Source organism: Miscanthus floridulus, chromosome 3, assembly GCF_019320115.1.
Source record: "Miscanthus floridulus cultivar M001 chromosome 3, ASM1932011v1, whole genome shotgun sequence".
Classification (NCBI taxonomy): domain Eukaryota; kingdom Viridiplantae; phylum Streptophyta; class Magnoliopsida; order Poales; family Poaceae; genus Miscanthus; species Miscanthus floridulus.
The window spans coordinates 106,106,246-106,127,255 of record NC_089582.1 but is presented as its reverse complement, the minus strand read 5'-3'; the positions used below and the strand labels follow the sequence as shown (position 1 = coordinate 106,127,255).

Below are 21,010 nucleotides of genomic sequence, written 5' to 3'. Positions count from 1 at the left end.
TAATAGCGTGTCATCAGCAAGCTGCAGAGAGATAAACAGCAGAAGAGAAGATAAAGCTAAATGAGCGTTGGTTTGAATCTGATCATCTTATACAGGATATGATTTGCATTGCATATTATTTACATCAGGACGTGCACGGAAGCTAGCTCGGTGCTCACGGCTTCCTCCGCGGGCGAGTCATCATGATCATAAAATCGTCCATGTTCACGAAGCCATCGCCGTCCCTGTCGATCTCCCTGACCATCTTCCGGCAGTCATCCAGGCTGCAGCTTTGCCCGAGTTTGCGCAGGACCGTCATGACCTCCTCCGCGCTGATCCTGCCGTCCTCGTTCATGTCGAACACGAAGAAGGCCCGCCGGATGTCCCCGAGCTGCACGCCGTTCCGGTGCACCTCCATGAACTCCTCCAGGTCCATGTACCCGTCCTTGTTGTGGTCCGCGACGCACATCATCCGCCGCGCCTCGGCGGCGGCGTCCGCCTTCCCGAACCTCTCCAGGAGCAGCTGGAGGTCTTTCTTGCTGATCCCGTGGGGCTGGCTAGCTATCATGTTGAAAACTTTCTTCATCTCCTCGTCGTCGGGCTTGTAGGTGCTCAGGTCGGAGAACTGCCGGTCCCTGGCCGACAGCGGCCGCCCCATTGGCCGGCCGGCCTTGGAGCGGAGCTTCGCGAGATTGTACTTGAAGGATAGAATTCTCAGATGAGACATTTTTTTTTTCGATGAATAATTGTTCTGCTGCGGCTAGCTAGAGGTGATGGCCCTCCATCAAAGTTTATATGTCGCCTGCCATCAGCAAAGTTTGAGAGAATACATATGCCTGAGAGCTGCAGAAAGTTTCAGAATGTGGGATTCTTCCAGAGCTTGCAGTGTAGGCAATCTCAAACCAGAAATGACGGCAACAGATGGACCATGCCAACGCGCGAAGTATAATAAGATTCTAATACGAAGCTGCTTGGGAACGAACGTACAGCAAACCAAAAAGGTTCTATACAGCCGAGAAAAGAATCCCCTTGACATTTATTATTTTCTTTTACGTATCGGTCGTTATCATATATATATATATATATATATATATATATATATATATATATATATATATATATATATATATATATATCAGCAACCAACAAAGGTAAAAGGGGTACAATTACTAGGCACCATTGCTAAGTTTACAATGTTTTTTTTAACGTAATGTTTACAATGCTTAACGAACAACCCCTCTATGTATCGTGCCTGAACAGTAGAATGTGCAGTGGAAAGAATCATTGGTCAATTTGTAGGTTGCGAGCACAAGCTATTCGGCAGCAGTTACAAAATTACAGCAGCCGAATGACTTCAGACCTTTCAAACTATGGTAGCTTGTCATTGTCTAGCTCATCTATCTTTTGAATGTCCTCACGATATGTAATTTTCCTCACATAACCTGCACAACAAATAATGTTCCCATTCCACAGGTATGGGAAGAAGTCAGCGTATAATCTCGTAGAAGAAAATAATAGAGCAGTAAGCTGTTAGAAAGAAAGCCCAACACTTTGGCATGTCAAATGCCCTCAAGCTCTACAGGAATCTAATTCTAATTTTACTTTTCCATGGCATAAAAACAAACAAAATGAGGAAGCATCAGCAGAACATCCTAGTGTGAAACTATTGCTAGACAAATGAATTACAGTTATATGACGACCATTGAGGCACTGACAAGTGACAACTACACTCACAAACTAATATACCAATCTCATCAGGGGTTTCATCTATCAGGAAAGGTATTCATCTAGGTTTTATCTCAGGTAAGGTGGCAGTACTTTGTGTTTCAGTACTACATATCATTCCCTTATTTCTCAAATCCCCTGCGAGGTTATATGTAGTGTCTACCATGGTACATGTTCTGTAGAAGTTAAAAAGAAAACCACTGAACCGGTCCTGTGAGATGGAAATCCCTACTGAAACAAGCAAATCGATCAACTGTTGATATTTGAATCTAGTACTTCAAAGTTTATTTCAGGTAATGTTTAAGAGTGTGAATTGAGTGGTGGCTAGCCTAGAAAAGGACATAGGACATGAACTTAGGGTCTACTAGGGTCCAGTTCCAACGAAAATGTGGCTGCAGCCACTAGATACATGGACCTTGCACCTTGTGTTCAGTAAAGTATCACTAACATGAATTCATGGTGATGATAGGAGCTTGTGTAGTGTTCATGATACAAGGCAAACCCCTACAGTCAAAAGTTTGCTGTGAATAAGACACCTAATTGATCAACGTCATCTATTGCTCTAAAACTGAATGGCCATGGGTAACTTTCAAAGGTTCCACCTAAACACCTGTTGCATAGGATACAACCTTTTCTGACTAGTATAACAATAAAAATTGGGAACATTTGAAACAGTGAAAAGTATAGGACAACACAATTAAAGCAAATAGTCGAGCAATATATCTATCGCTACATAATAAAGAGTTGTCTGTACTCTGTAGTTTATGTACTATCATTAGTATCTCATCTTAGACACACTAAATGATGGATAAGTCTGGCTGCTATGGTCTTTATGGGGCTGTTGTGGTCTTTGTGGGGCTATTGTGGTCTTTGTGTTTTTTGGACAGCATAGGACAGCATCTTAGACTAGAGGACAGCATCTAGGACTAGCATCTAGAGGACAGCATCTTAGCATCTAGGACAGCATCTTAGACTAGCATCTTGGCATATGCTTGGCTGGCTAGCAGCCTATAAATATGTATCCCCAACCCCTTGGGTTGGCATGGCATTGAGAGGTAAACCAGAAAATTGTCCCAACTCCTAGTGTCATCCTCTCTCGTTGAGAGTAAGAATTCTGCTACTTCCAAGAGTGAGAATTCAGCGACTAACAAGAGGTATCAGAGCCGTATTATCCTGTAGCCTGAGCATCTCCTGCTCATCTCCTCTCCCAGCCACACAACAGCCCCAGTTGCGAGCAGCAGCTCCGGCCGCTCCTGCTCACTCCTCCCCCGTCTAAAGCAGCCCTCTCCCCACGCAGCAACCCCCCGGTAGCGCGTCATATCCGCAGGGTAGTCTCAGCGCTCGGTCGCCTCGAGCACGCGGCGTCGGCAGGAGGCCAAACTTGCCGCGGCAGAGGAACGCGAGCGAGCGGCGGCAGAGACCGTTGCAGCGGCAGCAAGGGCGTCGAGGCTGGCAGCGGCGGAGCTGGCAGCAGCCAGAGCGGAGGTGGAAGCAGCGGCGGCAGCGAATGCAGCGCGTGCGGCGGCAGCGGAGGTCGAGGCTCTGCGCGGCAGCATCGGCAGCTCCATTTCCGCTGACGACACTGCCGACGCGGACCTCGAGCTGCTAGAGAGGGAGGCAGCGCGAGCGCGGGCGGCGCAGTGGGCAGCCGCACACGCCCACGAGCGTGGCGGCAGCCCAGACAGGCGCGGACGCGCTGGCGGCGCTCCTGGAGGAGGCGCACACGGCGGTGGCGCTCCTGGGGCAGCCGCGCACGCCCACCAGCGCGGCGGCAGCCCAGACAGGCGCGGACGCGCTGGCGGCGCTCCTGGAGGAGGCGCGCACGGCAACGATGGCGGACGGGTCGATGGAGAGCGCGGCCTTCACAGGCAGCGTGGCTCTCTCTCCCCAGATCGGTACCGACGGGTCGATGGAGAGCGCGGCCTTCACAGGCAGCGTGGCTCTCTCTCCCCGGATCGGTACCGTGGTTACCACGGGCTCCAGGCTGTTGTCAGGGACGTCGGTCCCGGCGGTGAGTGGCCTACCCTCACCAAGACCAACTACGTCGAGTGGGCTGCGGTGATGAGGGTAAAGCTCCAGGTGCGGCACATGTGGGAGGCAGTCCGATACGGCAACGTCGACTACGACCTAGATCGACGGGCGTTGGATGCCCTCATCGCTGCAGTCCTGCCCGAGATGCAGTTCTCGCTTACCAACAAGCGGACTGCCAAGGAGGCTTGGGACGCCATCGCTGCGGCACGCATCGGCAGCGACCGCGCCCGCAAGTCCACACTGCAGGCACTTCACAAGGAGTGGGAGAACCTGGCCTTCAAGCCAGATGAGGACGTTGATGACTTTGCTCTCCGTCTCAACACTCTGTTGCAGAAGATGGTGCAGTTCGGCGATGACACCTACGGCGAGGAGAGAGAGCTCTTTCGCTGCGTCCCCGAGAAGTACAAGCAGATGGCTCGCTCGATCGAGTCTCTGCTGGATCTCTCCACGATGTCGATCGAGGAGGCGATAGGTCGCCTCAAGGTCGTCGACAACGATGAGCCACAGTCTCTCTCGGGGCCCATCACCACTGGCGGGAAGCTCCTTCTCACTCGGGAGCAGTGGCTTGCCAGCCAAGGTGATCGGAAGAAGGGGGAGCCTTCTTCCGCGACAGGCGGCCGCAAGCGTGGCAAGCCACGCAAGGCGCGCAGAGACGCCCAAGCCGGGGCGCGAGGACGTGCCGAGGGTGATGCCCGCGGAGGCGCCCAGGGCGGCGCCGCCGGCAGGCACAAGCCGACACGAGACAACGCATGCCGCAACTGCGGCCAGCTCGGCCATTGGGCCAAGGACTGCCGACAGCCACGACGCGGCCAGGCCCACGTCGCACAGGCGGAGGAGCCGGCTCTGTTCATGGCACATGCAAGCATTGAGCTACCTCCAGCGGCACCGGCCGCAACGGCTCTCCTCCACCTCGACGAGCCAAAAGCACACGCCCTCCTCGGCGACAGCTCCGGCAACGACAAGACTGACGGGTGGTGCCTCGACACCGGCGCTACGCATCACATGACCGGTCGACGGGAGTTCTTCACCGAGCTTGACTCTAGCATCCGAGGCTCCGTCAAGTTTGGGGATGCCTCCGGCATGGAAATCAAGGGTGCCGGCTCCGTCATCTTCACCACCGTGTCTGGTGAGCACAGGCTGCTCACCGGAGTCTACTACATCCCCGCGTTGAGGAACTCCATCATCAGCTTGGGACAGCTAGATGAGAACGGTTCGCGCGTGGTGGTTGAGGACGAAGTCATGAGGATTTGGGATCGTCGTCGTCGCCTTCTTGCCAAGGTATCCAGAAGCACAAATCGACTCTACGTCCTTAACGTGCAGGTGGCACAACCCCTCTGTCTCGCTGCTCGTCGGGACGACGAGGCGTGGCAGTGGCACGAGCGTTTCGGGCACCTTCACTTTGAGGCCCTGAAGCGGCTCAGTGCCACGGAGATGGTGCGAGGCCTGCCGTGCCTCGACCATGTGGAGCAGCTCTGCGACGTCTGCGTGTTGACGAAGCAGAGGCGACTCCCCTTTCCACAGCGGGCTAGCTTTCGAGCCAAGGAGAGGCTCGAGCTTGTGCACGGAGACTTGTGTGGCCCGGTGACACCGGCCACACCGGAAGGACGACGCTACTTCCTGCTGCTCGTCGACGACCTCTCCCGCTACATGTGGGTGATGGTCCTCGGCGGCAAGGGAGAGGCTGCAGACGCCATCAGGCGCGCGCAGGCTGCTGCGGAGGCGGAGTGCGGCCGCAAGCTGCGCGTGCTGCGCACCGACAACGGCGGCGAATTCACGGCGGCTGAATTCGCGTCGTACTGCGCTGACGAGGGCATTCAGCGCCACTACTCCGCGCCGTACAGCCCGCAGCAGAACGGCGTCGTCGAGCGGCGCAACCAGACAGTTGTGGAGATGGCTCGAGCCCTCCTCAAGCAGAGGGGGATGCCGGCTGTCTTCTGGGGAGAGGCGGTGGTGACGGCTGTCTACATCCTCAACCGCTCACCTACCAAGACGCTCGACGGCAGGACGCCGTACGAGGCTTGGCATGGGCGCAAGCCGACGGTCTCCCACTTGCGGGTTTTCGGCTGCCTCGCGTTCGCCAAGGAGCTTGGCCACATCAGCAAGCTCGACGACAGGAGCACTCCGGGAGTGTTCATCGGCTACGCGGAGGGCTCGAAGGCCTACCGCATCCTCGACCCGAAGACACAGCGTGTGCGCACGGCGCGCGACGTTGTGTTCGACGAAGGGCGAGGATGGGCGTGGGACAAGGCAGTGGACGACGGCTCGGCTCCGACGTACGACGACTTCTCTGTCGAGTACGTCCACTTCGAGGGAGCTGGGGGAGTAGGCGGCTCTTCTTCAGCGAGCGCGTCTACCCCAGTCCCCGAGCCTCCACCGACCCTGGCGCCTGCTACTCCGACAGCACCACGCTCTCCAGCCAGGACCTCGGCTGTGATGAGTTCTTCGCCGGCTCCACCACAGCCGGCAACGCCACGCACTCCAGCACCGACAGGCACCACTCCGGGCACGTCTACTCCACCACCAGCTCGTGTCGAGCACGGCCCGGTTGAGCTCGCTACTCCACTCTCTCACGACGAGGAGCGCGTCGACGCGTACCACGACGGCGAGCCGTTGCGGTACCGTACGATGGAGAACCTTCTCGGCGACCAGCCGGTGCCGGGACCGGTGCCTCACGACCTGGAGGCGCAGTTGCACCTTACGTGTGACGACGGCGAGCCTCGGTCGTTTGCAGAGGCCGAGAGACACGCAGCATGGAGTGTCGCGATGCAGTTGGAGATGGATGCGGTTGAGAAGAACCGCACCTAGGAGCTTGCTGACCTTCCTCGTGGTCATCGCGCGATCACCCTTAAGTGGGTGTACAAGCTGAAGAGGGATGAAGCCGGTGCCATCGTCAAGCACAAGGCTCGCTTGGTGGCACGAGGTTTCGTGCAGCAGGAGGGGGTCGACTTCGACGACGCCTTTGCTCCCGTGGCACGGATGGAGTCCGTGCGACTCCTTGCGCTAGCTGCCCAGGAGGACTGGCGTGTTCATCACATGGACGTCAAGTCGACGTTCCTTAACGGCGACTTGAAGGAGGAGGTCTACGTGCACCAGCCGCCGGGATTTGCGATCTCCGGCAAGGAGGGCAAGGTGCTCCGCCTGCGCAAGGCCCTCTATGGCTTGCGGCAGGCACCGAGGGCGTGGAATGCCAAGCTGGATTCCACGCTAAAGGGGATGGGCTTCGAGCAAAGCCCGCACGAGGCGGCCATCTACCGACGGGGCAGTGGAGGTAATGCTCTGCTGGTGGGTGTCTACGTCGACGACTTGCTGATCACCGGCACCAAGGATGCGGAGGTAGCGGCATTCAAGGAAGAGATGAAGGCCACCTTCCAGATGAGTGACCTGGGGCCTCACTCCTTCTACCTGGGAATCGAGGTGCACCAGGATGACTCTGGGATCACGCTTCAACAGACCGCCTACGCCAAGCGCGTCGTTGAGCTAGCTGGGCTCACCGACTGCAACCCAGCTCTCACTCCGATGGAGGAGAGGCTGAAGCTGAGCCGCGACAGCACGACGGAGGAGGTGGACGCTACGCAGTACCGGCGTCTTGTGGGGAGCCTTCGCTACCTCGCCCACACACGGCCAGACCTGGCATTCTCCGTCGGCTACGTTAGTCGGTTCATGCAGCGACCGACAACGGAGCACCAGTAGGCTGTGAAGAGGATCATCCGCTATGTTGCGGGGACTCTCGACCACGGCCTCTACTACCCTAGGTGCCCTGGGGCGGCACACTTCGTCGGGTACAGCGACAGCGACCACGCCGGCGACATCGACACCAGCAAGAGCACGAGCGGGATCCTCTTCTTCCTCGGCAAGTGCCTCGTTAGCTGGCAGTCGATCAAGCAGCAGGTGGTGGCCCTGTCCAGCTGCGAGGCTGAGTACATATCGGCCTCCACCGCTTCGACTCAGGCGCTCTGGCTCGCTTGACTGCTTGGTGATCTCCTCGGCAGAGACACTAGAGCGGTGGAGCTCAGGGTGGACAGCAAGTCCGCTCTGGCCCTGGCAAAGAACCCTGTCTTCCATGAACGCAGCAAGCACATCCGGGTGAGGTACCACTTCATCCGAGGCTGTCTTGAGGAAGGGAGCATCAAGGCGAGCTACATCAACACCAAGGACCAGCTTGCGGACCTGCTCACCAAGCCCCTTGGGAGGATCAAGTTCCTTGAGCTCTGCTCCAGGACCGGGATGGTTCAACTTTCACACAAGACGACGCACAAGACTTAGGGGAGAATGATGGATAAGTCTGGCTGCTATGGTCTTTGTGGGGCTGTTGTGGTCTTTGTGAGGCTGTTGTGGTATTTGTGTTTTTAAGACAGCATAGGACAGCATCTTAGACTAGAGGACAGCATTTAGGACAGCATCTTAGACTAGCATCTAGAGGACAGCATCTTAGCATCTAGGACAGCATCTTAGACTAGCATCTTGGCATATGCTTGGCTGGCTAGCAGCCTATAAATATGTATCCCCAACCCCTTGGGTTGGCATGGCATTGAGAAGTAAACCAGAAAATTGTCCCAACTCCTAGTGTCATTCTCTCTCGATGAGAGTAAGAATTCTGCTACTTCCAAGAATGAGAATTCAGCGACTAACACTAAAAAGCTGCTGCCGATCACCACTGAACACATCTCCAGAAATCCCCCCCCCCCCCCTTCCCCTCTGACAGGCAGCCAGTTCAACCACCCCACCGCCGGATCTGCTTGCTGGGTAGTGCCTCGACGCCTGGTGAGCTCCTCTCGACTTTCTGCGCCTGAGAACAGTTCTCAACATCAGTCTTCACCGCATTTGCCCATGCCATCATTCATTGATCCGCGCGCCCTTCATCAAGGGTTCTGTCTTCTCCATTTCCTACACTTCGCCGGCAATCACATAAAAAATCTTCCAGGGTAGGTGCATTGTCAAGCCAGTGAGCTGGGTCTGCCCAATCCTCCGTTGCAGAGGCCCTGTCACCTCAACGCCATCGGAGTCAGTTTCAGTCCTATGACACAAATATTGGTGACCTCGGTGCGGTCAACTCGACCACACCATTCTACACTTCGCGTCCTCCAGGATCTTCCTGTTCAGGTGTCTGCATCTTTGTGCGTGGTGTAAGGTTTTGCTTGTTGAGGATGCATTCTACACCTTCATGGAAGGTGCTAATGTACTGCTATATATATTAATGTTATAATACAATCCTGTTTAAAAAAGAACTGCTGCACATTTACTGTCTTCAGATCATTAGTATATACTATATCATTCATATGCATGCTGCTAATTAACAGGGTTAGCTCAGTTCAGATGTCCCGTATGTAAACCCACGAGGACAAGAGCTGAGGGACTATCCTGTATCGCTGTTCAATGCATAAACTAGAAATCTCATATTCAATCACCACTGAATTGTCCTGAGAACCAAGAAATCTACAGTTTATTCAGCAATTTATTACTATGACATCGATAATTTGTCATCATGCCTACCAACTAAAACTTGCAACCATGTCCATTCTAGTTTCTTGTGTGATTAGCATCCATGATATACTTGTATAAACCAAAGACAGTCTGTTAGAACAACACAGAGAACCATTGATATGAATATCCCCAGAACTATTCTCATGTACATATTTTCTGTAGGACATTAACCATTAACTATATATTACTTCAGACAATACCAGGGAGATGATACACCAGCGCAACTCCACTAGCAAAAGATTATAAGGATCTCAAACTTTGCAAACAAACCTGAGTTATATTTTCTGTGACTGAATAAGCACCATTTCACAAGACAATTTAGTCAATTCTCAGACTTACTGCTGAACAGATTTCCAATACAAACACCTATGGTGTATTATAATCAATAAGTATCAATACACAAATGCAAACAGAAACAAATACGCCGTATGGCAAAAATAGTGAATGCTGAAGCTCTTAGGAATTAGAGCCACTGGCAATTGGCTGTTTATTCCTAAACATACAGTTCAATTTATGACAATCTAAGGTTCTTCTCAAAAAAGTTCTAGTGCCCAAGGTTACCTCAAGGTGCAGCAAATAACTTAGCCATGGGGTTCAAAGTTCAGACCACCCTAGTGTTGTAATTTTAAAATTATGATGTGATCCATAATAGAATTGCACCTCCACCAGCAACGGCTCTACTGGACAAAGTATATTATCTATCCAGCTAGTAGTTCATCACAATGACATCACATCTTCACAAAGCTCAAGTCTTGATTTATGGTAGGTCTACCAGTAAGATGTTCTAGGCACCTTTGTCCTTGATCTCTCTAAATGTTTTACTCTTATTAAAAGCATCAATATTGTACCATGTAAGGAAATCAAGTTCGAGAAAATCTCATCTTACCAATGCCGGCGCATGGCACACACTTGCAGATGGTCTCCTTGCCCTTCTTCCTGAAGTAGCTGACCAGCCCCGTCCCCTGGCAGCTCCGGCACTTGCCCGTCCACTCGTACGAAACCGTCTTGCAATCCTACAGCCCAAATTCACACATCCCAAACTCATCACCTCGCCCAAACCCAAGCCGCCAAAAAGAACACAGAAATTGAAGCTTTCGCCTCGGCCTGCCGCACTCACCTCGATCCCGATGTCGCAGCTAAGCCGGCGGTTGAGCTCCTCCCGCGACATGGGCTCGGTCTCTGGCACGGTCAAGGGGATGGGGAGCGGCTCCACATCATCCACCAGGTAGCTCTCCTTGTTTCCCGACCACCGCTCCCACCATCTCCTCCTCTTACCCTTCTTACCTTTCTCCTCCTCGGCGCCCTCCTTGGCCTTGAGGCGAACGCCAGGATCGCGCGTGGCGACGCGGCCGCCGGGGGAGGTGGGCGGGTCCGTGTCCGGAGGACGGCGAGGGCGGAACCAGTCCGGCGCCGAGGCGGCGCCGGTTGTGTTGGCGGCGGCCGGAGAGTGGGGGAACCGGGGGCAGCGGTGGAGAGGAAGGGAGGGGTTGGGGCGAGAGGAGAGGAGCAGGGAGGGGTTCGGGGGAGTCGTCATGGAGACGCGGGGGAGGTTTGGGTGTGGGAAGCGGCGGGCATCGCCGGCGAAGAGGCGGGAGTGGGAGTTGCAGCGACGGCAAAGTGGGCGATGAGCGCGAGGAATGAGGAGATAATTGAGCCGACAAGAGTAAGACACGGGGGAGATATCTTGACTCGATATCTTGGGACAGTACGGGCCTATTGGGACAATGGGCTGGGCTGAGCTTCATGGGCTGCAGAATAACTCCGGGCTGGATTGCATGGCCTGCCATAGAAGCATTTCTGAACTGAGAAATGCTTCACATTTTTTATTTTTGTAATAATAAAGCCTTCTTTGGCACAGCTCATCCAAAACGGCTTCACCGGTGAAGCCAAAGCTGGTGAAGCTAGAAAAACTGGCTTTTTCCGGCTTCTAGTTCATTTTAACCCCGGCTTACAAAACGGCTTCACGCTACAGTGCCTCGATTTGCGCAAAAAAGATGAAGCCGAAGCCGACATAAGCCGCGCCAAAGAGGCCCTAAGTGAGCGATCACTCAACGATTGACATTCTGGTGACAAAGAAGTTGTTCGGATGGGTTGTACACGCATCGCTCTTATGAATTTTTCCAAGCAAGTAACTTGCCTTCTTATTTTTCTCATTCAAGAAAATATAGTTTGTTTTTTCTGGGGACAATTGTCTGTTGGACATCCCAACTGATGGTCCTTTGCTGCTGGACACCCACTTTGGAGCATTTTACCAGAAGACACTCTGGTTCGATTAAATTAGGCCACAGTACACCACGGACTGGTTGCAGCCAGTTGAGGAGAGAGAACAGCGGTGAAATGACATTCTTGCTCCTGCCGCTTTCTTCTTCCTCTCTCCTTGCCTTGATGGGCCGAGCGCAACATTGGACTCGCATGCGCCCTTGCCTTGATGGGCCGAAGCCCAGCCACGCCGAGCCGCTGATGCCTCGGTCCCACGCGTCAGCGGGAGGTCGTCGTCTTCCTCGCTCCGCATCGCGCGGACGCCCGCGCCGCCATCGATCCGCCCGTGCGCACACCCCGAGGATGGCTGCGGCCTATAAAGGGCTTGCCCCTAAGCACCGTGTCGCTTTGGAACCTCAGCAGAGTTGCTGCCGCCGCCCCCTAACCCTAGCCGCGCCGCCATAGCCGCCGCCCCAAGCTCGGAGCCGCCACCGTCGATCTCCGTGGCCACCGTGTCTCCACCGACGAGACTACCACCGCGAGCTTCGCCCCGAGGTCAGCTATCCGCTAGTGCCCTTCCCGCCCTCTCCCTCGCTTCCGCGTGCCCGTGCGCCCTCGTCGTTGTAGCGCCGCCACCACTGCTCCGCTCCACCGCGTGAGCTGCCGTCTCTGCTAGCCTCGGCAGCCGTAAACCCTCGCAGTGAGATCGCGAGACCGAGCTGCACCTGCCCATGCCCTTGCCTTGGCCCGCCGTGCACCGTACTCCTGCGACGCCGATCTCCGATGAGCTCACGTCGGCCACCCATGGCGCGCCGCCACGCGCGGTGCTGCTCCGGCGACCCAAACTATGCGGCCGAGTTCACGAGGCCGCCCTCCGCGCCCCTGTGCCCTTCGCACGCCCGGCCGAACCCCTCAGCGCCGTCTTCGCCGAACTCCAGCGAGGCGCCACCGCCTCCCATGGCCACGTCGCTGCAGGGGCAAGAATGTCATTTCACCGCGGCGCTGTTCTCTCTCCTCAACCGGCTGCAACCGGTCCGCGGTGTCCTGTGGCCTAATTTCACCGAACCAGAGTGTCTTTCTGACAAAATGCTCCAAAGTGGATGTCCGCCAGCAAAGGACCATCACTTGGGATGTCCAACAGACAATTGTCCCTTTTTTCTTTGACAAAATGCATCTTTACAGAAAAAATTAGGTTACATTTAATAGTACAAAAAAATACCATGATTCCAAAAAGAATAGGAAAAGGGTCCCAAGCACCCGAAATTAGGTAAGAAAAACAACACCATGATAAAAGACCACCAGTCAAATGATTTTGCCTTCTTGTAATGCCCTTGTTAGCTAAGGTTGTTCCCAGGTGTGTACCTGTCAGCGTACAGCAAGTAATTCGTCATTCACCCCAGGATGCTACGAAAACCACAAGCGCCAAATGTAGTCACTTACTGGAACCTATACCGGAAGTCTACCATCGCTCTGTTCCTGATGCTGCTTTGGATTGTTCCTTGTAGGTTATTGTTCTACACAGACCTGCGAAACAGGAAGTAATTCGAGTGGTCAGTAGGTTAATAAGAACCAAGGATTATCACTGAGTAATAGAGCAACTATTTGTCCTACGTACAGTAGAGTGGATTAATAAACATTAGAGGCACTTACAGTTCCTCAAGTCTTGTAAGGTTTCCGAGCGATTCAGGCAGCGGGCCTGTCAGTCCGTTGTCCTCCAGGTGCCTTCAAATTTCCAATCAGGAATGCAACGGGATTAGGTAAAACAAGCAACCAATATCTTCAACGTCCGATTATCCAGGACCAGAAAGGGATATTTAGCCGTTGGTGATTATATTACCCATCGTCGTTATTATACTTACAAAGAGACTAGATGATGCAGGGGGCTCAAATCTGGAATCGATCCGGTCAGATTGTTCCCAACAAGCCAACTGCAACAGTTATCGCTTCAATTTCAGCAATCAATTTTTTTCACTTAGCAAGCAAATCTACATCACTTAATTCCAGAAGCTTACATGCTCGAAATTGCAGTCAGGTTGGCAATGTTGTCAGATATCGATCCTCCAACTCTGAAATTTGTGAGGTTACTGCAATGACCAAACTGACCATTATTCATTGTTCAACAGAAGTATATACAAGAGGACAATCCGTTGTCATATGACTGGTGCTGCAAACTTACAGCCCTGTTACTCTTGCGAGTGGATCTTGGTTGCAGGTGACACCAGTCCACGAGTTCCCTTTGGGTAAGCAAGGATCACCTCTCCAGTCCGACGGCGGGTTCATGAATCCTCTGGCCAGCTCCTGCATGCCGATTACTGCAGCAGCAAGGAGATGTGTGACGTGAGCAAACAGTGTCCGTGTATCTATCAGCCATGGATGACACCGAGAAGTGCACCGATCAGGACAGGAGGTTACCGTCTCTGGGATGCGTCCTCCCTCCGAGCGGAACGACCATCATGAGCTCTGCCGCGTTGATCAACGGCCCGACGGGGGACCCCGGCGCCGGCGTCAGCGTGATCCTCGTCTGCCCGGACAGCGGCCACTGGGCGCCGTACACCATGGACCCCGCCGTGGAGACGTTGAGGCCGGTGAAGAACGGCTGGCCGTTGACCGCGACGTCGAATACCCTCCAGCTGAGCGCGCTTGGCCCCCGGTTGTCCTGGAAGTAGAGCGCTAGATAGTAGGTCGCGGCCGGGAGCGGCGCCGGCGGCCACTGGAGGTCCAGGCTCTTGCCTCGGCTCGCCGTCAGGCCTCGCCGGAACACGGCCTCCGGAGGCTTGTTCCAGAACGCCTCCGTCGCCGCGCTCGCCTGGCTCTCCACCACCGGGATGCTCCCGTCGCTGTACGGCTCCCAGTACCGGTTGAACCGGTCACCTGGATAGCTAGATCGCACATTTCGCACGAGACATGGTCAGTCAGTTGGCCGCCGTATCTTCGTTCTCGCCGAGACATCCATGAATTAATGGCGCCCACCGGCCGCCACCGGCCGGTTCTTTATTCTTTTGCATACCCAATGATGGAGCCGTCGTAGCCGAAGCTGTGGCGCGCGACGGTGCTCAGCGCGTAGGCGGTGAAGTTGACGGCGCTGTACACGGATCCCTCCAGCGGCACCACCTCGAGCGCGTTGATGAAGGGGCTCCGTCCGGGCGCGGTGGCTGCGCTCCTGGCGAGGCAGACGCTGACCTCCTTCCCGGCCGCCTCCACCACGGCCTCGTAGTACGTGGCGAGGCCCCGGGCGTAGCCCCCCGCCGTGTCCACGGCGCTCCACCGCGTGCCGTCGATGATCTGGTCGAACACCGGCGGCGCCCCGCCGCCGTCGAACCCGCCGTAGTAGTACGTCGTGCGGACCAGGTACCTGGCGTGCATCGCCGCCGGGACCACGTAGCAGTACTTCGTCGTGGCTGCCGACGACTCGTACGCCGGGAAGTACCGGAGCAAGGAGAGCATGGGCATCACGCCCAGGGAGCCGGTGAGCTCCGCGGCCTTGCCGACGTGGATGAACGCCCCGTCGGGGACCCATGTCACGTTCCCGGCGACCTTGGCCGACGTCGCGCCGCAGCTTATCTGGTACCCTGCGTGCGAGGTGAGCGAGCCAACTCATCAGGGAATAATAAGACGCGACGAACAGCTCATCAAGTACTATACCTACGCAGGAGGAAACGAGAGAATAATAATGGCGGAAGTGATGCGAGGTTCACCGGACAGGGCATCGGCGACGCCGACGCCGAGCAGGACGAGGGCGCCGGCGAGGAGGAGGGGGAAGGGGATCATTAGTGCGGTGGCGCCAGTTCGATCGATCCTCCAATAATGCAATGCGCGACAAAGACGCGGATTTGGACCCGGACAGAGCGCGAGCGGAATGGGAGGGTGGTACAACGGCGACGAGATGGAAGCCAAGACTTGAAGTACAGCTGCGGCTGCGGTTGCCGCCGGCTCGCGACTTTTGTTTTGTTTTGCCCGGGCGGCAGCGTGTTCAGGAATTGATTTTGAAACTCTGCAGTGGTTGGTGCACCCACACGTTCCTCTGAAACGCCGGACCCGTTCCATGTCTCGTTGCTGCGATTCGTTAGGGGGCAGATAATAATTAATTTTTAAAGTCTACAGTGGTTGGTTGCAGAAGAAGAATGGAACTACTGCTCCTAATAAAATATTTGGCGCGGGCAGGAGAGAAGACGGCCGGGTCATGCATGCAGCGGGCGCTCGGGCTCGATCATGCCTGGATGCCATGATTCGTTGCGTCTCGCCTTCTCCGCGGACGTGTTGGGGCGTTTGTTCCTTGCTTGCGCCAGACCAGTCCAGGTCCAGCTGAATCGGCGGTAGCTTCGCATCAGATGGTTCATGGCTGGCTTGTGGCTTTTGATCGATCACCCCGACACCCCCGTGCAGGACGTGCTGGGATCAACTAGCCAACTAACTTGCAGCTGAAGCGACACGTTGGCCGCCGTCGCAGTCCCGTTCCACGCCTCGCGAACTAGAGACCTTTTGGCGTAGATTTTATAAGCGTGGTCATCGACGGCTGGGCTCGCTGTTAGCCAGGACACGGCGTTTGTATCAGCCAACGTGACTGTATATGCCGTCCCTTGATGTAACATGTGATCCTATCCGCTATCTATCAGCGACTCAGGCGTCGACGTGATTGGTTCAACTCCAACCTGAAAACGGGTTAGGTTTTGTTTCTATTTGCTAAAAAAAAAGGACAGGCCAATCCGTCAATGGAAGTGCCAGCGTTTGGACGTCTTTACGAACGCCCGTGCACTACACTCCGTTTCGCGCTCCACGTGGAGCCCGCGCTGCCCAAGCGATAAGAGAAGAAGGGCGTGCGGCACCTCCGATTCGGAAGGACCTGGCAACGGCGTCGTGTGGATGCCCTCCCGGCGCTGTGAGAGACGATGCAGCAGAAGGTGAGGACGAGAGATGCAACACCCGATCTACTTTTGAAATATCCAAATACAATAGTTGCAACATACATATGAAGGCACACTTAAAAACCATTACAACCATACGCAAATATCAAAATAAAACACATGCGACATATGCGTAAAACATATGCAACATCCAAATAAACACATTAAACATACGTCCAGAAAACATACCTCTGAAACATCTGGAACTCTCGAACATACGCGTGCAACATGCCTCTGAAACAATTACAACATATGCAACATGTGCAACGTCGCTTGATCTACTTTTGCAACATCCATATATAAAACAAATGCAACATACATCTGAAACGTCTGAAACGCCTAAAACATACATATGCAGCATAGGGGGGAGAGAGCCTGGCACAGGGCGCGCCATGGCCGCCGGGGTAGCGGAAGCACGGTCGTCGGGGGTGAGAGAGGGCGCCTCTAGGGGTAGGGAGGGCGTCTCACCCGGGTGGAGGAGCGCCGTCGACTCCCCTACAACACCGCCGTGTCACCTCCAAAGGATCTCGCTCGTGCTCTATGGATCTCATCGGTGTGGGGGAGAGGGCCGCCGGATCTACGAGTGTTGGGGGCTCCCGGTGGGGAAGGACGTCGGTATGAGGGAGGACGCCGGGGTGGGGGAGGGGCGCCGCCGGGGTGCAGGAAGGAGCTGTTGGGGTGGGTGAGGGCACCGCCACCGGCAAGGGAGGCAGCCATGGCCACGCGTCGGGGTGGATGAGGGCGCTGCTGCCGGCCATGGAGGGAGCGGGCGGCGCACGCGATGGAGGGCGTGAGAGATGAGCGGGCCAGCGGATGAGTGGAGGATAAGCGTAGTGGTGGATTTTTTTAATAGCGGGCGAATAAGTGGAGGAGCTGCGTACGACGGGTCAGACGTCTGGTAGGTAGCATTACCGATCCGCCAATGATTGCATGGGATGGAGATTGAGAGGTGCCTCAAAGTCGAACACGCCGGCGCGGCGAGATTGGCATGATCTGCATTCTGCCCTTGCAAGTTGGGTCATAAGCTACCTACTCCCTCCCTCTCATAAAATTAGTCGTTATGAGACTCGTGCTGGTCAAAGTTTGATTAGATTTGTAAAAAGTATTAACAACATTTGTATTTACAAATAAGTATATTATGAAAATATATTCAAAGATCTATCTAATAATACTAATTATGTATCATAAATAAATATTATTTTTTGTGATATATATATTTAGTCAAATTTGAAGATAGATGACTTTTTAAGAAGTAAGAATGACTTTTTTTATGAAACGGATGGAGTACGTCAGAGGTAGGGCCTCTAACACTATGTGGGCTGAGCCACCATCTAGGCTTGAGATTTTCTCGAACCTTTATGGAAAAGAGTACATTTTCCCTACGCAAACTATCATCGAGCGAATTTTCTCCTCAAACTTCAAAACGAGACATTTTACCCCCATAATAGATTCTTCTGAACATTGTTCAAATGACCTCACTATACGGTTTGAATGGGTTCTGAAGATAGTTTTATCATTTCTAGAATTCTAGTTTAAAACTTGATAAAAATTTTTAATACATAGAAAATACTTCTAAAATTCCAATAAAAACATAGATGTAGATTATGATACACAAAATCCAAATAAAATAGAGCTCGTGAAAATATCTCTAGAAACTCTGAAACATAAATTAAATTCTAGGAGAATGGAAAATATGTAGAGAGAAAAATTACCAAAGCATTTTAATTGATATCTAAACACATTTCGAAAACTTTTCGGAACAAAAACATATGACATAACTAGCATGAATGCATAGCATGGTTACATCTCATGTCTTTGTTGCGAAAAGTTTTTAAAACACATTTAGGTGTCGAATAGAATGTTTTGGGAGGTTTCCTGTTTTTTTTTTTTGATATTTTTGCATTTTCTGAGAGCCAGATTTATTTTTTTGAAGTTTGTAGAGATATTGTCACAAGCTCTAAATATTTTGTTGGGTTTTCGGTGTCCCAATCTATCTCTAAAATTTTTCTTCAAATTTTTAGAACCATAGAGACATTTTTTGTTGGTTTAAAAATCTCATCAAGTATTTATAATTTCTTTGTTAACAAAAAAAAAGGATAAAACCACCTTCAAAACGACTTCAATCCAGGGTTGGGAAGTAATTTGAACAGTTTTGAAAGTTTGGGGATAATATATTTGATTGTAGAGTAAAGGAGAAAGACCAAACCGCAATAACCATAGTTGAGGAGCTAAGATTAACTCCTTTGGATCGTCAATCTTGTTCGTCGGGTCTGCTATGCCGTTCGTTTGGGCTCTATGGCCATCACATTTAGTCAACGGATGATGATGGCCAGGGCACTAGTGAGGGAAATGGGCCGTTCGTTTCTCGGCAGCCTGTTGGAAAACAGTTGGCCTGCATTTTCCGATCTTATTGATACGCACGCATGTCCGATGATGGGTTCAGACTTCAGAGCTCACACTACTTGGGCGCGATACTCACGATTCACCACTGGATTCACTCCAAACCCCGACGCAGCAGCTCGGGGAAAGAAATCTCGAGGGGTACCGGGTACAGCGTACTTGCATAAACAATGAAAGTTTGCATCTTACACCATGCCGCCGACTCGCCGTTACTTCGAGCGGCGAAAAAGTGCGCTCTCCCCGAATCCCAATTCCCAAGTCTCTGCAGATTGTTCATCTGGTTGAAGCGGAGACCAGACATCAGAGTCCTCTGCTTCCGTCGTGCGGTGCGCCAAGGCAGGCTTCTCTTCTCGGAATGGACAGGAAGCCGAGGCCGCTGCCGCAGCCGGCGGTGAGGAGGGCCGCGTGGCCCGTCGGCCTGCTCGTCGCGCTATGCTTCACGACGCTGCCGCTCTTCCTCGCGCTGTCACCCGGGCGGCCAACCCTGCTCGACCTGTGGCAGCAGATCGGCATCAGAGTAGCCGTGCACTACGGTACGTTACGTGCGTGCTTGTCTGCCTCGCGTGCCGCACGCAGCATTATCAAACGCAGACAGCAACGCTTGTTCGCTTACACGACCCGCCCGATCCATGCAGATGATGAGCCGAAGCCGTCGTCGGAGCCTTCGGATTCGCCGCTGGAGAGCCGCGACATCCTCCTCGGCGGTCTGCTCTCGCTGGACGTCAGCGAGAGCACCTGCCTGAGCCGGTACCTCTCCTTGCTGTACCGCAAGGCGTCACCGCACTCGCCGTCGCCGTACCTCGTGTCGCGGCTGCGCAAGTACGAGGCGCTCCACCGCAGGTGCGGGCCTGGCACGCCCTTGTACGACAAGTCCGTGAGGCAGCTCGCCTCCGCCCACAACAGTATGGGCCTCGCCGAGTGCAGCTACCTCGTGTGGACGCCCGGCAACCACCTCGGCGACCGCATGGTCTCCATGGCGTCCGCCTTCCTCTACGCGCTGCTCACCCGCCGCGTCTTCCTCGTCGACATGGCCAAGGACATGGCAGGCCTCTTCTGCGAGCCCTTCCCGGGCGCGTCCTGGGAGCTGCCCCCGGGCTTCCCCGTGCACAACCTCACGCAGCTCCGCCGCGGCAGCGAGCATAGCTACGGGAGCCTGCTGGGCGCCAAGAAGATCAGCAACGACGACCCCGTCGGCGTGCGGTCCGAGTCGCTGCCGTCGTACGCGTACCTCCACCTGGCGCACGACTACCAGCTGCCCGACCAGCGCTTCTTCTGCGACGACGACCAGACCGTGCTGGGGAAGGTGAACTGGCTGCTGCTGCGCTCCGACCTCTACTTCGCGCCGGGGCTGTTCCTCGTGCCGCAGTTCGAGGACGAGCTCCGGTGGATGTTCCCGGCCACGGACACGGTGTTCCACCACATCGGAAGGTACCTGTTCCACCCGTCCAACAAGGTGTGGAAGATGATCCAGGGGTACTACACGTCGTACATGGCCAAGTTCGATGAGAAGATTGGGCTTCAGATCACGACCCTCGCCAGGAACCCCGTGTCGACGGAGGTGTACTTCAACCAGATCGCGGCGTGCTCGAGCCAGGAGAAGATCCTACCCGAGGTAGATCCCAAAGTGGCGTCAAGTGAGCACGAGGCGGCTGCGACATCGTCCAAGGCGGTGCTCGTCATCTCGGCGCAGCCGGAATACGCCGAGAGGCTCAAGTCCATGTACTACGAGCAGGCCACGGTGACCGGCGAGCATGTCAGCGTGCTGCAGCCACCGGGAGCCGGAAACCAGCCGCAGAACCACAAGGTGCTGGTGGAAATGTTCCTGCAGAGCTACTGCGACGTGTCCGTGGTGAGCGGGTGGTCAACGGTGGGCTACGTCGGCCACGGCCTCGCCGGGTTGAGCCCATGGCTGCTACTGCCGCCGAGGAACCAGACGGTGGCACACCCGCCCTGTGTCCGGGCAATGTCCATGGAGCCGTGCTTCCACGCGCCGCCGAGTTATGACTGCAGGGCCAAGACAAACGGCGACCTCGGTGCCGTTCTCCGGTATCTCAAGCGTTGCGAGGACGTGGATGATGGCCTTAAATTGTTTGATTTATTTTGATGAAGTTTGATCAGATCCGATCAAGCACGTAACATATCATTTTTTTTTCCAGAAGTCAGATTTGAAAGAAATTTCAGAATAACTTATCTTCTTTTCTTAAATTGTTTTTTTTTTGCTTGGGACTTGGGAGGAAGTTGGGTATATGCAACTCCACGGTCTAAAATTTTTGTGTTTCTTATACAGCTTATGC

The 21,010-nt window shown here is 54.2% G+C and overlaps 4 protein-coding genes across 4 annotated transcripts; 1 reads left to right on the top strand and 3 right to left on the bottom strand.

Annotated features, from left to right (window-relative positions):
• LOC136542019 (calmodulin-like protein 30) lies at window positions 1-997 on the bottom strand. The gene has a single exon (XM_066534250.1). The coding sequence runs from the start codon at window positions 704-706 to the stop codon at window positions 155-157; it is 552 nt and encodes a 183-aa protein (XP_066390347.1). The 5' UTR covers window positions 707-997; the 3' UTR covers window positions 1-154.
• A 141-nt stretch (window positions 998-1,138) lies between these two features.
• LOC136542018 (protein disulfide-isomerase SCO2-like) lies at window positions 1,139-10,867 on the bottom strand. Its single transcript, XM_066534248.1, has 3 exons — window positions 10,334-10,867; window positions 10,103-10,229; window positions 1,139-1,421 (listed from the first exon to the last, which is right to left on the bottom strand). The coding sequence occupies exons 1-3, from the start codon at window positions 10,748-10,750 to the stop codon at window positions 1,348-1,350; spliced, it is 618 nt and encodes a 205-aa protein (XP_066390345.1). The 5' UTR covers window positions 10,751-10,867; the 3' UTR covers window positions 1,139-1,347.
• Window positions 10,868-12,592: 1,725 nt separating this feature from the next.
• LOC136546365 (receptor-like protein kinase At3g21340) lies at window positions 12,593-15,200 on the bottom strand. Its single transcript, XM_066538342.1, has 9 exons — window positions 15,111-15,200; window positions 14,423-14,984; window positions 13,828-14,294; window positions 13,592-13,727; window positions 13,428-13,499; window positions 13,275-13,343; window positions 13,066-13,137; window positions 12,856-12,939; window positions 12,593-12,777 (listed from the first exon to the last, which is right to left on the bottom strand). The coding sequence occupies exons 1-8, from the start codon at window positions 15,181-15,183 to the stop codon at window positions 12,930-12,932; spliced, it is 1,461 nt and encodes a 486-aa protein (XP_066394439.1). The 5' UTR covers window positions 15,184-15,200; the 3' UTR covers window positions 12,593-12,777; window positions 12,856-12,929.
• A 3,871-nt stretch (window positions 15,201-19,071) lies between these two features.
• Window positions 19,072-20,820, top strand: LOC136544172 (galactoside 2-alpha-L-fucosyltransferase-like). The gene is made up of 2 exons (XM_066536421.1): window positions 19,072-19,249; window positions 19,352-20,820. Exons 1-2 carry the CDS (start codon window positions 19,072-19,074, stop codon window positions 20,818-20,820), a joined length of 1,647 nt encoding a protein of 548 aa, XP_066392518.1.
• Window positions 20,821-21,010: the final 190 nt, after the last annotated feature.